Source organism: Triticum urartu, chromosome 5A (assembly GCF_056163025.1).
Source record: "Triticum urartu cultivar PI428250 chromosome 5A, HENAU_Tu73, whole genome shotgun sequence".
Taxonomy (NCBI): domain Eukaryota; kingdom Viridiplantae; phylum Streptophyta; class Magnoliopsida; order Poales; family Poaceae; genus Triticum; species Triticum urartu.
The window spans coordinates 555,126,792-555,140,422 of record NC_141877.1 but is presented as its reverse complement, the minus strand read 5'-3'; the positions used below and the strand labels follow the sequence as shown (position 1 = coordinate 555,140,422).

At 47.9% G+C, this 13,631-nt stretch overlaps 1 protein-coding gene across 1 annotated transcript; it reads left to right on the top strand.

Moving 5' to 3' along the window:
* Positions 1–1,234: 1,234 nt before the first annotated feature.
* LOC125510528 (transcription factor PIF1) lies at positions 1,235–6,128 on the top strand. The gene is made up of 7 exons (XM_087521704.1): positions 1,235–1,453; positions 2,304–2,418; positions 2,529–3,423; positions 3,510–3,575; positions 3,665–3,952; positions 4,056–4,218; positions 5,744–6,128. Exons 2-6 carry the CDS (start codon positions 2,363–2,365, stop codon positions 4,215–4,217), a joined length of 1,467 nt encoding a protein of 488 aa, XP_087377830.1. The 5' UTR covers positions 1,235–1,453; positions 2,304–2,362; the 3' UTR covers position 4,218; positions 5,744–6,128.
* The last annotated feature ends 7,503 nt before the right edge of the window (positions 6,129–13,631 follow it).

The window sequence follows — 13,631 nt, the reverse complement described above, 5'->3', positions numbered from 1 at the left end:
GATCATCAACAATTGCTCCAAGTTCAAGGATCAATACCATGAACTTCAAAGGAAGAGAGTCAAGAAGACAACCAAGTTTGCCGGAGGTGGAGATGGCGAGGCGTTGAAGAGGCCGAGGGGCAAGACTAACTCCAAGGTGGACGACATACGTGATGCCTCATCCATGGCCTTGCATGAGACTTTGCATGTCATGATGTCTCAAAAGGATGTGAGGGACGAGAAGAAGCGGCAAAGCAAGGACGCGCAAATGAAGCAATACCTAGAGCTTCAAAGGAAGAAGCTTGAGATGGAGGAGGCGGCCAAGGGGAGGAAGATCGACATGGAGGAGGCGTCCCGGCAAAGGCAGCTCGACATCGAGGCCACCAATGTCTCGGCCAGGCAGCGGCAGCTCAACATCGAGGCCACCAATGCCGCAACCAAAGCAAAGGAGGTGTCTCTTGCGATCATGAGCGTGGACTTGATCAAGATGAGCGAGAAGACAAGGAGCTGGTTCGAGGCCAGGATAAGGAGATGTTCGACGCCGACGGTCTGAACTAGGTTGTCCGATCGGCCGTGGCCGTTCTTTTTGGAGGTTGGCATGGGTGCTGCCCGCCTGCTGGGCTGCTGGCTGTGTGCCGGCGAGAAACACATTCATTTTGGAGGCTCGCTGTGTTGTCGGCGAACGAAACTATTCATTTTGGAGACTGGCTGTGTTGCCGGCGAGGATGTGTAGGCCGCTGGCTTTGTTGCCGGCGTGACTAGGGCCGCTGGCCTCACCTAGGGCCGTTGATATTTGAAACGTTGTTCTTTTTTTAATATGAAGGTGGATAGGATGAGGCAAATGGATGCGGCCGCACACTGGACGCATGGCAATCGCATTCCAGAACAGGCCCACACATGACTTTATTATCTTACCCAAAGGAACAAAATCTGACCAAACCGAACGTGCATCTAAGATCGCAGTGGAGTTGGCCTTACATCACCATACCGCGGCAGGGTTTACACCTCCCCTCGAAATGGCAAAACCCGGCGGTACACAGAAAACGGCATACGTGCATGCACGGCCAGCCCCTTTCCCTATGCAGCGGCAGCGGCAAGCAGGTGCAAGGTGTACTCACACGTCTGCTCCTCTAATCATTCGCCCGTCCGATCCGGACCCCCTCCCCTCCCCTCCGTCTCTCTCCTCCACATCCCTCCTCCCTTCTTCTATCCCTTTCTCCCTCCCCCGTCCCTGTCTGCGGGAATCCACTTCTCTTCAGCCCAGCCACAATGTTGCGCGGCTGCTTAAAAGCCACTGCGGGTGCCAAGCCCAGGTTCCCCTGCTACCTGCCGGCTCTTCTCCTTCCTCCCCCTCACTAGCCTCTCCCCCCCTCGCCTGCACGCGCCACTGCTCTCCAATCTCAACCGCAAGAAGAGAGTGAGCATCCTCCCGAAGAAGCTTCCATAGCCGGTGCTGGATCTTGCAACCAGACTGGTTAGTTCTTGCTCCATGGCTGCTGGCTCTGTTTCCCCCTCCGTTTTCTCATTACGTTTCTCCAAAATCCGCGTCCCTAATGCGTGTTTTCCAATCTCCTCCGGAGCCTGATGTGGAGTTCGCCCTATCCACTGATCCTAACGGGATAATCATAGTTTTACCTCCCCGAAGGCCTCTCCTGAGTCTTTCTAAATCACTTCTCTGAAGCTCTTCGCTTTTCCTATAGTAAAATACTTCTTCTCAGTATCATAACAGAACAAATATATATATTTTAAAATGATACTCTCTTGCTAGTGCTCTGTAGACTTGATTGATGAGTGGATTAAAAGAACAATAAACAAAACCTCTTCTGAAGCCTTTTCACTGTGTTGCTAGTTGCTAGCTGCTCCTCTGCATGTGCTGCAGGCAGGCTTACATGACCGGTAGGTTTCCTGCAGGCAGGCTCCCCGCGCTGCATCTACCTTTCCTTTTTTTCCCATCATTGGCCTCCCTGTTCCTTGCACTGCATAGCCCAGCTGCTTTTTCTTATACTACTACATATTTTTATATCTGAGATTTCCTTTGCTATCACAAGTTCTTTTTTTAAAGAATTATATTAGAGGTTCAAAGCATTATTATTTCCATAGTTGGCCCTGTCTGGCATCGCACATGCCCTGCTTGCCTCATCTGAAGCCGAATCAGGCTGTGCTGCACTATCCTTGGCAGGAGGCACATTTGTTTACGGAGCAGTCTCTTCTCGTTGCCAATCAAATTTAAAATACCATGCCGCATGCAGATGAAGCACAGTTCCGCAGCTGATTTTGTTGTTTGATTCTTGCCATCTCCTCTGTTTGTTTGCTTCGGCATGCAGCGTGCCCTCTGCGGTGAAGTGAAGCGAATCGCCGGTCGACACTTGTGATGGTCTGAGCCATGAGCCAGTTCGTGCCAGATTGGGGGAACATGGGGGACATCTCCAGGCCACTCGGGTTCGCTCTTGAATCTTGATCGCTTGATGCATTGGAATTTGTGGGCTGATATGGTATCTGCGTTACAGGCTAGGCTGCTGACTTTTTTGTGCTTGATTTCGTGGCTGCAGCGAAGACGATGACCTCATGGAGCTGCTGTGGTGCAACGGCAATGTCGTCATGCAGAGCCAGGGTCATCGGAAGCTGCCGCCGAGGCCTGAGAAGGTTCCGGCGCCGCCGGTGGTGCAAGAAGACGAGGCCGGCCTCTGGTTCCCGTTCGCGCTCGCTGACTCGCTCGACAAGGACATCTTCCAGGACCTTTTCTGCGAGGAACCACCGGGGGCGGCCGGCGTCGACGGCGCCGGCAAGATCGGCACGGATGGTGTGCCAGTATTAGGGGATGACAGGCGCAGCAGCCAGTCGTCCGCGGTGTCGGCGGCGAGCGACCTGATGCCGCCTCCCAAGTCCACGCACGTGTCCTGCTCCAGCAGGCAGCAATCGATGAGCCTGGCCGACTGCGGCGACAACGCCGGCGGCGTCCTGTCGGACCTCGTCCAGCCTCGCGCCGGGAAGGCGGCGATGGAGGAGGGCGCGTCGTCGACGCTGAGCGTGATGGGGGCGAGCTTCTGCGGGAGCAACCAGGTGCAGGTGCAGGGCGCGGTGAGCGAGCAGGGGCGCGCCGGCCACACCACTGCCTATGGCGGCGGCGGAGCGGGCAGCGCTCTGCCGTCGGCGGTGGGGAGCGGAAATGCAAACGCCAGAGGCAGGGGCCACGAGGCCACCGTGGCCTCCTCGTCGGGGCGGTCCAACTACAGCTTCGGCGTGACCACCACCACCACCGGCACGGAGCCGACGAGCACGAGCCACCGGAGCAGCAAGCGCAAGCGGGGGCTGGACACGGAGGACTCGGAGAGCCCCAGCGAGGACGCCGAGTCGGAGTCGTTGGCGCTTGAGCGCAAGCCGCCGCAGAAGCTCACGACGGCGAGGAGGAGCCGCGCCGCCGAGGTGCACAACCTCTCCGAGAGGGTGCGTTCCGTCATTCATTTCTTATTGTGCCATCAATGGTGAATTGTTCATTACAACATCTCTGACGCTGACTCTGGCGGTTGCAGAGGAGACGAGACAGGATCAACGAGAAGATGCGAGCGCTGCAAGAGCTCATACCCCACTGCAACAAGGTACCGATAGCGCGCGCCATAGCATATTTCTTGTCTTGATCGGCTCGATTGGGTTTTTTCATTTCATTTTTGTGATGGGCGGCATGCAGACTGACAAGGCGTCGATGCTGGACGAGGCGATCGAGTACCTGAAGACGCTGCAGATGCAGGTGCAGATGATGTGGATGGGCGGCGGCATGGCGCCGCCGGCGGTGATGTTCCCGGGCATGCAGATGCACCAGTACCTGCCGCAGATGGGGCCGCCGTCCATGGCGCGGATGCCCTTCATGGCGCCGCCGCAGCAGGGCCACGGCGTGAGCCTGCCGGAGCAGTACGCGCACTTCCTCGGCGTCAACCCCCACCACCTGCAGCCGCCCTCCCACCACCACCACCACCAGGTTCCGTCAACCGCCAAAACCATATCCATTTCCAATGCCCCCGCCGTCTTTTTTCCTCTCCCTACCCTACCCTAACACGTAAGATGGATGTTTCTTCCGGCAGCATTTCGCGCAGGGGGTGGGCTACTACCCGCTAGGGGCGAAGGCCCTGCAGCAGAGTCCGGCGCTCCACCACGTGCCCAATGGCAACGCCACCGGCGGCGGCGCGCCTGCCGCTACCGCCAACACCGCGCCGGGGAACGCGATACACCCAAACAAAAGATGAGGTATGCTCGCTTCTCATCTCTTCTCTTCTCTTCTCTTCTCAGGGAAGGTGCTAGAAGTTTTTCCTTTTTATCTTTTTTTTTTGCGGCAAGAGAAGCTTCGGAAGCCCTTGGGAGGTTTGGACTAGACCTAGACTTCTTTTGTGCCCACACGCACATTTCAGTGCCCACAAACTAAGCTTTACACCTATGATTAATCAGTTTTTTTCCTACTATACGAAACGAAACATTGATGTTTGTAGCTTCTGATGAAAATGACACATCTACGCACGGTCCTATCTCATCTCCCGCCGATCACCGCCGACCATCTCTCCTCTCTCACCAATTTTCTTCATGTCCGCTCGGCGCTCACTGTTACCGCCATTGCGACCAGATCATGGAAGCGTCAATCTCATTGTACTCTTCTTCCTCGTCTCCTATTCATGCCGCTCATCACGCCATATCGACACGATTAGAATTTGAATTTCACGCCCTAAGAGTATCTCTGACCCTGCCCCTAAATTTTAACTCAAACAAGTCCTCAAAATTTAACTCCTCAAATTTTAAAAGTATGAAAGTGCTCAACTAGCCCTATTCATAAACTTAACTCCCACCAGGACTGGCCCGCTTGGAAGCCTTTCTTCCTCTTTCAATACCCCCCCCCCCCCTTCTCTCTCTCTCTCTCTCTCTCTCTCTCTCTCTCTCTCTCTCTTTGCGAGGGTCAAATTCCCTTTCTTTCTTTCTCACATCAAGCACAGATATGGCAACGTCTATTCCTGGGTGGCGTCACCACACCGTAGAGCGATCTTGCCTAGAAGAGCACCGGCCGTGCCACGCCGGAGTAAGCCGGTGCCGCATTTGGTTCGCTGGCACGGCATGCAGTCTAAGGCATGGTCTTGGATTTACGCGGCCAACCACAACTTCTACTGGTAGATTAATGTAAAAACTCCCAAGCAAAACAATGGGGTCTCCTATGACTGCACAACACGGAATTCGAATAAAAAGCAAAACATGGTCTCCATCATCTTAACAGACTTCTTTCATTTTGATACTCCTAGCACTGAACTGAACTACGCTATACCTCATCAGCATGCATATATTCGAGTGTTACCATCATATGAAAACTACACCTCAACTGGCGATTACTGAGTGGTTCTGCATTTCTTCGGTGCCAACAAAATCCCGATTATAATAGATGATGAAATATCTGAAAACAAGATAAGCCTCGGAGCATGGCGCGAGAATCCGTCATTTTCGGACAATTTTTCCCATATGCCAAGAATTAGGTGTCTCTAGCCAACTCATGTAGGTACGTGCAGCTAACCTAGCCATGTCAATGGTTTGTACCATTCTTAATTTGTCGCCATCAGGATACTTTTCAATGGTCACACCACGTACACATCTCTTGTGTCTTCATCTCTAGATATATGTCTTCTTTTTATGCTCTAGCGGTCACAAGCACCCCAAATAACAAAAACAAAATGATTTTCATGGTCATGGGTGCATATGATTTATAATATCCTAAATTTTCTTCACATGTGTATGACAGGGTAATTACAAAAACAAGTTAAGAGGAACAATAAAAAGGAAAGGAGCTGCAGCGTCACAGCAACAATATACATGGAGAAGAGGAACGCCGATGCGAAACAAGCGGTTGGCGTCTTCTTCCATCTTCTGCCCCATATGAGATCCCGGCAGGAAAATTGTAGCAAATCGCGCGGATCTCTTTCTTCATTTTTGCTGGGAAATCGTGCGAATGTCTAGTCTAGCTAACTGATTATATTGTTAATATAACCTTTTGGGTTTTACTCCTGATACTACCTGGGGTTGTTGCCTATTGATTGGGCATGCACCCTGCTTGTACTAATATTGAACTTCCATTTCTGTTATCTTTTGTGAGCCAATATGTTCAGTATCAATGTTTTGGGCTTTTCTTGGCATTGTTTTCAATAACAAATAGCACAGGGGATGAAAGACAAAGAAAGAGATCAGGTTATTTATCATTGGAAAAAGGGAGTAATGCTATATCCATGGATCATTACGAGGGTTTTACGGGGTGATTTTTACTTGGCAGGTTGTGATTGGATTATGGAAAGGGTGTGGCTAGGTCTCAGACAACTGAGATTTAACCAAGTCCCAATCAAGTGACATAACATGCAAGAAAAGAATTAAAAGAAAATTTTACATGAATCTTAGCGTAGGATCTCACGGATATAGCATCGACTGAGACTTAATGAAGTCTCAATCGACTAAGACTTAGCAAGACTGTTAAGGAAAGGCACGACACTTTCCACTACGATCCCAGGACGATGCTATATGCAACAGACTCCAATGATTTGGCGTGATACATATGACGTCGCCTCAAAATCGTGCAAAATGGATCGTGTGCATAGCAGCACTCCATGGTCTCAACATAAAGGACCGTAAAGCTCCTGTAACTCGGCCGCACGGTTAGCATTTTAGGCACAATGGGGTCTTCTACAGGTTTGGTAGCGAGTTTACTCTCCATGGTCTATGTAGATCTACGTTCATAACTTCTTGTCCAGTTTGATATGCAAGTTATACTTTCAATTCTGGGAGTATCTAGAATTCATTTAGATGAGACGTAATTTGGTCTCATTCACCTGAAAAACAAGAATGAATACAATCCACGTCAGCACACACGCATCTTATAGCATCACATTCAATGGCTATAAAAGGTGAATGAGATCAAATTAAATCTCATCTAGATGAGTTCTAGCAAAACTGTTCAATTCTTCGTTGATTCCTGCGGTCTCTTCTGGCGATCGAGCATTTGTTCTGCCTCCAACACCTTCAAAAGATGAAGAATCCGATGGTTCTTCCCAGGATTTGACTCCCAAGTTCCAACTGGCATAAGAATCCCTTTGAGGTCGAGGGTGACTCCTCTAAATGCTCAACACCGACTGCTTCCACGATGGTGGTGGATATGAAGCCAACAGTCCAAACAGTACTATTGTTCTTCAAGAGAAAGTTGAGGATCGAATTCGGTTAGCCCGGCAGCATCCATGGTGCTAGCCAGTAGTGAGCCGTCGAGCTCGAGAAAGTGTTTGAAAGATGCATCAGTAGCCAGATGATGATTGTCGAACTCGGTGGCCAGGCCGTATGCCACAGAAGCTGGTCACTGGAGATGTTCTCCGGACCAGTGGAGAGAAGGCATGGAATGGAATCTCTTGTCATGGTCTTATCGCCGCAAGCTGTCTGCCGGAGCGCGACCCGATCGAGAGAGGCTGCCCAGTTCATTGCACCCTAGCTTCTTCACAAAGGCGCGCGCTGTGGTGATGGACGAATCCAGCCATAACTCGGGACAGAGGAAGTATTCTCTTCAGGCAGCAGCAGCAGCAGCAAGCGTTTTCTAGCTAGCCCCATATCCTGTAGTGGCTTAGGTTGGCGACCTAGGAAGTAGGAAGGACCCAGCCGCCGTGCTCTGTTCCCCGTGCCGAGATCTTGGACCTGCGTGCCTGCATCTGCATGCCTGCACGTGTATCCGTCGCTTGGTCATCAGAAGATCAGATACTGTTGTCTGCTGGTGAGCGATGAACCACGGGCTCGTGTACTTTGAGAGGCCGTCAAGACCTAGATATGTACTCTGATGTACTGATAGCAACTCTAGCGGAGTTGTCATATTGTCTTGGTCGTCATAATAATTGTGAATACAATGATTTTTGTTGGTCTAAGATCATGCCATTGTCCACCGTCAACTACTAGTGCCTTGCTCCAGGGAAAACGGATCGCCCGCATCGCCTAGCCGTCACGTCGTTGGAGTGGTCCCTCCAGCGACCGAAGGGCGCGGTAGCCCTGCCCGGCCGTCGTCTGGCGCTCGCAAAGAAGGCGCTCCGCTTCCTCCTACATCACGCGGAGGGTTGCCTCGGCTAATGACAACCTGCGCCAAGGTGCCTTGGCGGCCTTGCCATGGAGGCGACAACGAAGGTGTCCCTGAACGATCACTCCTCGCTCATCTTGACGAGCTCCTCGTCGAGGCAGTGGCGGCGCCGCGCGGTCTGCATGGTGGTTAGCGACTGGTCGAGGGCGCAAGCCTCCACAAGATCGGGGTCAGCGCGGACACAACCAACCGCCTTGTCAGACTTGGCAAAAGCCGAACGGCGCGCCTCATTACATGCTCCCGCCGCGTCCCCTCGCCCTGTCCTCGCTTTGGTTGGGGCCTGGCCAGCCCATTAGTTCCGGTTCAGTCACGAACCGAGACCCATGGGGCATACGTCCCGGTTCGTGAGCCCAGGGGACCGGCCAGGGCCTCGTGGGCATTGGTCCCGGTTCGTCTGGACACATTTGTCCTGGTTCCTGACACGAACCGAGACCAATGGGCCTCGCTCCTGGCCCACATACATTGGTCTCGGTTCGTGGCTCGAACCGGAACATAAGGGGAAGCTTTAGGCCCGATTCCAGTCACGAACCGGGACAAATGAGTTGCCTATATATACCCCATCGCCGCAGCAGAGCACTCCACAGTGCTCTGTTTTTTCTGGCCGGCGAGGAGAGGGCATTTGGGTGCTCTAGCTCACCTCCTATGCACATGAGGTGTTTGATGAAATGCCCGAGCCACACTAGTTAAGTTTTCTTCTCTCGAAGCTCGACCTCCAAACTCCATTTTCCCCGAGATTTGCATAGGTTTAGCGGTCCGTCCCGTCCCGTCCCCGTCTTCACCGCCGTCGATCGCCCGCGCCGATCTCGCCGCCGGCACCACCGTGGTGAGCCTCTTGTTCTTATCTTTTTTCTAAAAGAAAAAGAATTCTTACTTTAGATAGATACTTGTCTAATTTTCTTACTTTTATTATTGCTTGTTATTATATAGTGCGATGGTTTTGGTATCCGTCCCCGTTGGCCCTCGTCCTGTCTATGATTCAGATGTGGTATATATATTATCTTTTTATAACTATTTGGTTCATTTATTGTTTATGACAATTATGCCGACCAATGTGACATAGATTTTATTTATGTAGGAGGTAGTTGGACCGGAAGTTCTAACCGGCTCTATTGTCGAGAGGTTAAATTTAGTTGAAGAAGAAAACAATTACTTGAAGGAAAAAATTAAAAAAATTGAGGAGGAGAAGATGATATTGGAGTTGCATGTTGCGGATGTCGTTGATGATCACAAGATCAAGATGGATGCAATGCGGTTGAAGATTAGAAAGATTAGAAAATATGGCATTCATACCGAGGCTTGGTATCATTATGCCGTTGGATCAATTTTTACCTTGGTTGTGATTATGATCGCATTTTTTGTTGCATTGAAAGGTTTTACATAGTTTCAATGTATGGTTTAACTAGATGCTCTGGAGAGCTATATGTTGTTCAATGATAACTATGTATGTACTTTGTTTTTAATGTGATGATGAACTTCTATTAATTTGGTCACTTATCTATCCATGTGAATCTGTAATGGTTTTTGACACACATAATGTGATGATGAACTTTTATTAATTTGGTCGCTTATCTATCCATGTGGCTTTGAATGGTGCATTTTGAACACACAAAAAGTCTGGAGTTCAAATAAGTTCAAAAAAATGAAATCCCTTTGTAACAGATGAGTTTTCGTCCGAAACTCTGATACTTCGAAAGAGATTGTCCATTTTGTACACGAAGTGCATCCAGTTTTTTTCGTAACCCTCTCAACTTTTTAGCACATGCTATGTGGGTGAAATGATGATACCATGCCAACTTTCAACCTTTTCAGAGTTCATTTGTAGTGCTTTTCAATTTCAAGGTCATTTAGCTCAAAAAAAAATCAGTAAATGCATGACAAATAACAAATGAAGTCGGAAATGGTTGAAAATTTATGATGTGGCTTTGAATGGTGCATTTTGAACACACATAGAGTCTGGAGTTCAAATAAGTTTAAAAAAATGAAATCCCTTTGTAACATATGAGTTTTCGTCCGAAACCTACTTCGAAAGAGATTGTCCGTTTTGTACATGAAGTGCATCTAGTTTTTGCCGTAACCCTCTCAACTTTTTAGCACATGCTATGTGGGTGAAATGATGATACCATGCCAACTTTCAACCTTTTCAGAGTTCATTTGTCGTGCTTTTCAATTTTAGGGTCATTTAGTGCAAAAAGAATGAACTAATAGCAAAAATAATGAACTTAAAATAATTAATTAAAATATTATGTTATGATCAACTAAAACAAAACTATAATATTCTTCAATAGCAAAAACAATCAACTAAAAAGTTTTTATAAAACTCTAATAGCAAAAGAAATCAACTAAAAAGCTTTAATAAACCTCTAGTATTTTTAAACTAAAATTATATAAAATTTATGCAACTAAAAGCATGAAAGAATTATAAAAACATGAAAAGTTGAAAGAATTATCATAAAGAATTTTTTGTTAGAAACTTTAGTAGCAAAAATATTTTTCATAAAGAATTTTTGATAGAAACTAAAATAACAAAGTCTGTTTTTTAATATAATGATAAAACGCAGTAATATTAAATAGCAGAAAAAAGAATCACTCAAAATATATTTTTATAGTGAAGTTATTCACAAATTAGTGATTCACACAAATGTCAAAGAATTCAAATTTAAACTATTCAAATTTGGAAACTAATGGCACTAACAGAAAGTTATTAATTATTCTGACCTAAAAGCAAAATGAATAAAAAATAAAGCAAAAATCAAAAGAAAATAAATAATTCAAAAAAAATACTGTAAAAAATAAAAAAATGTCGCCTACTGGGCCACATGGCCTGCATACGACTAGAAATCCATGTGTACATGGGTCAGGATGCAGGCCCGCAGGCCCAATAGGCCCAACATGGCAGTGACAAGGGTAGGCGAGTACTACCTGCATATTAGAGAGGAGCTCTGCATCTGAGCCACAATGCAGCTTATAAACAGGTGCTGAGCTCTCTCAGCTAGCGAGGTGGGACTAAACTCCCACCACACCATCGCTGTGCCACCCTTTGGTCCCGGTTGGTGGGACGAACCGGTACGGATACCCCCCTTTGGTCCCGGTTCGTCGCACCAACCGGGACCAACACCCACCTTTGGTCCTGGTTTGTGCCACCAACCAGGACCAAAGGTCTTTTTTCAGCAGCCCAGAGACATTTGGTCTCGGTTGGTGGCACGAACCGGGACCAAAGGGGGGTATTGGTCCCGGTTGGTGCGACGAACCGGGACCAAAGGTGTGACTATATAAGCCAACACTTAGAAAAATTTGCCCAACTGCTCCGATTCTCCCCTGACGCCGCCAGGCCGCTCCTCGACGCCGTCGCCGACGCCGCCCGCCGCCCCGACGCCGTCCGACGCCGTTCGACGCCGCCCAACTTCGCCGCCGCCGCCGCCCTCGACGCCAACTGCCCCAACGCCGGCGCCGCTCCCCTGCGCGTGCCCGCCGTGCCCTGCCACCCCCTGTGAGCACCTGCCTCGCGCCCCTGCCCTGCCTCACTCCCGCACCGCTGCCCTGCCTCGCGCACCTGCGCCCCTGCCCTGCCCCGCCGGCGCCGCCGCCATGCCCCTTTGCCAGGCCGACCCCTAGCTTTCCTTTATTATTTTTGTTATATATATATGTGCTATTTGTTTAGATGTTTTTAGATGTTCTTATATGCTGTTTTCAGATGATTTTAGTTGTTCATAAAAAAATTAGATGTCAAAAATGTTTTTTTGTTCATATATAGAATTTTTTTATATATGACTAGCAATGATGATCCATGGATTTATGCATTGATATATATGAGAAATGATGTTCATAGAATATTTACCAAGTATATATGTATTTTTGTTATATACATATTTTTTTGTAGCATTTTTTCTATTTATATATTTATGTGGCTATAGATGGATATATATATGAGAAATGATGATCCATGGATGTATGCATTTTTTCCAATGATGATCCATAGATGGATGTATGTATGTATAGATGTATGTATGTCGATACATGAGGGGGGGGGTCGATATACCCCCTCTCCGATAACATTTCCTTCTTCATATGGTGAGTTAGTTGATTTAGGTTAATTGATTTATAGTGCATTATAGTTGAAAAAAGAAGAAGAAGGAAAATAAGAAAAAAATAAGAAGATGGAGAAAGGAGAAGAAGAAAGGAGAAGAAGAAAGAAGAAGAAGAGGAGAGGAGAAAAAAGTAAGAAGAGAAAAAAAGAAGAAAAAGAGGAGAAGAAGAAAAAAAAAAGAATATTCTTCTCCTTTATTCCTTTCTTCTTCTCCTCTTTTTTCTTCTTCTTTTTTTCTTCGATCTTCTCCTCTATTCCTTTCTTCTTCTCTTCTTTTTTCTTCTTCGATCTTTTTTCTCTTCTTACATGAGGGTGGGGGGTCGATATACCCCCTCCCCGATAACTCCGACATGAGGGTGGGGGGTCGCCGAGGGTTCGAGGGGCGAGGGTCGGGAACTAGGGTAGAGGTTCGAGTGTCACCGAGGGTTCTGGGTCGCCGAGGGGTCGAGAGGTTGGCTAGTGTCAAAGTATTGAAGATATACATGGCTTCATCATTAGCCGGAAGTAACCGGGGCATGATGATACGAAGTTGTGCAAAGTTGTTTTAGAACGGAGTTCCGGATAGAATAATTCGCCTTTTTGTACGAATTTCAGCAAAGGCTTTCCAAATAGAGATATTCGGAAGGCTCTTGCTGAACTTTGTATGAAAAAGCGAATTATCCTATCCGGGACTCCGTTCCAGAACAACTTTGCAGAACTTCGTACCATCATGCGCCTGTTACTTTCGCCTAATGATGAAGACATGGTTTTGTTGAATCCTTTGACACTATACAAACATGACATGAGGGGGTCAAGGGTTGGGGTCGTCCAGGGGTCGAGGGTCAAGATTTATCAAGAATGCCCCCATTATGGATGTGCACAAGTTGATCCAAACCCTAGAAGTGTTGCCGAGGCCACCCCAAACCCTAGAGAAACGCCGAGGCCACTAATATGATTCCTTGTTGTGATTAGGTAGCTAGGTCTACGTTTGCCACTAATATATCCACCTGTTGTCATGTTTGTATAATAATTTCCATGTTGTAATATTTGCAGAAACAATGGAGCACGGACGAGACGAGGCATCAGAACAGGTGTTGGGGGACATAATCTTAGCCAGAGGTGATGTCATGTCGTATCTTAACGACAATGATGGTCTGGAAGGACAGGGTAAAGAAGCAGGCTACAATGATCGAACAATGGAGGAGGAAATACATGATTATGATGGCTCCGGTTACCGAATGCCGGTGCAAGAAGGAGCCGTGATGACGGCTCCGGTGACTGAACAGAGTCCGGCCAGGTATATATATATATATTAATTAAGCCTATGCTGACTAGCTAATTGATGCATGATACGTCTCCAATGTATCTATAATTTTTGATTGCTCCATGCTATATTATCTACTGTTTTGGACATTATTGGGCTTTATTTTCCACTTTTATATTATTTTGGGACTAACCTATTAACCGGAGGCC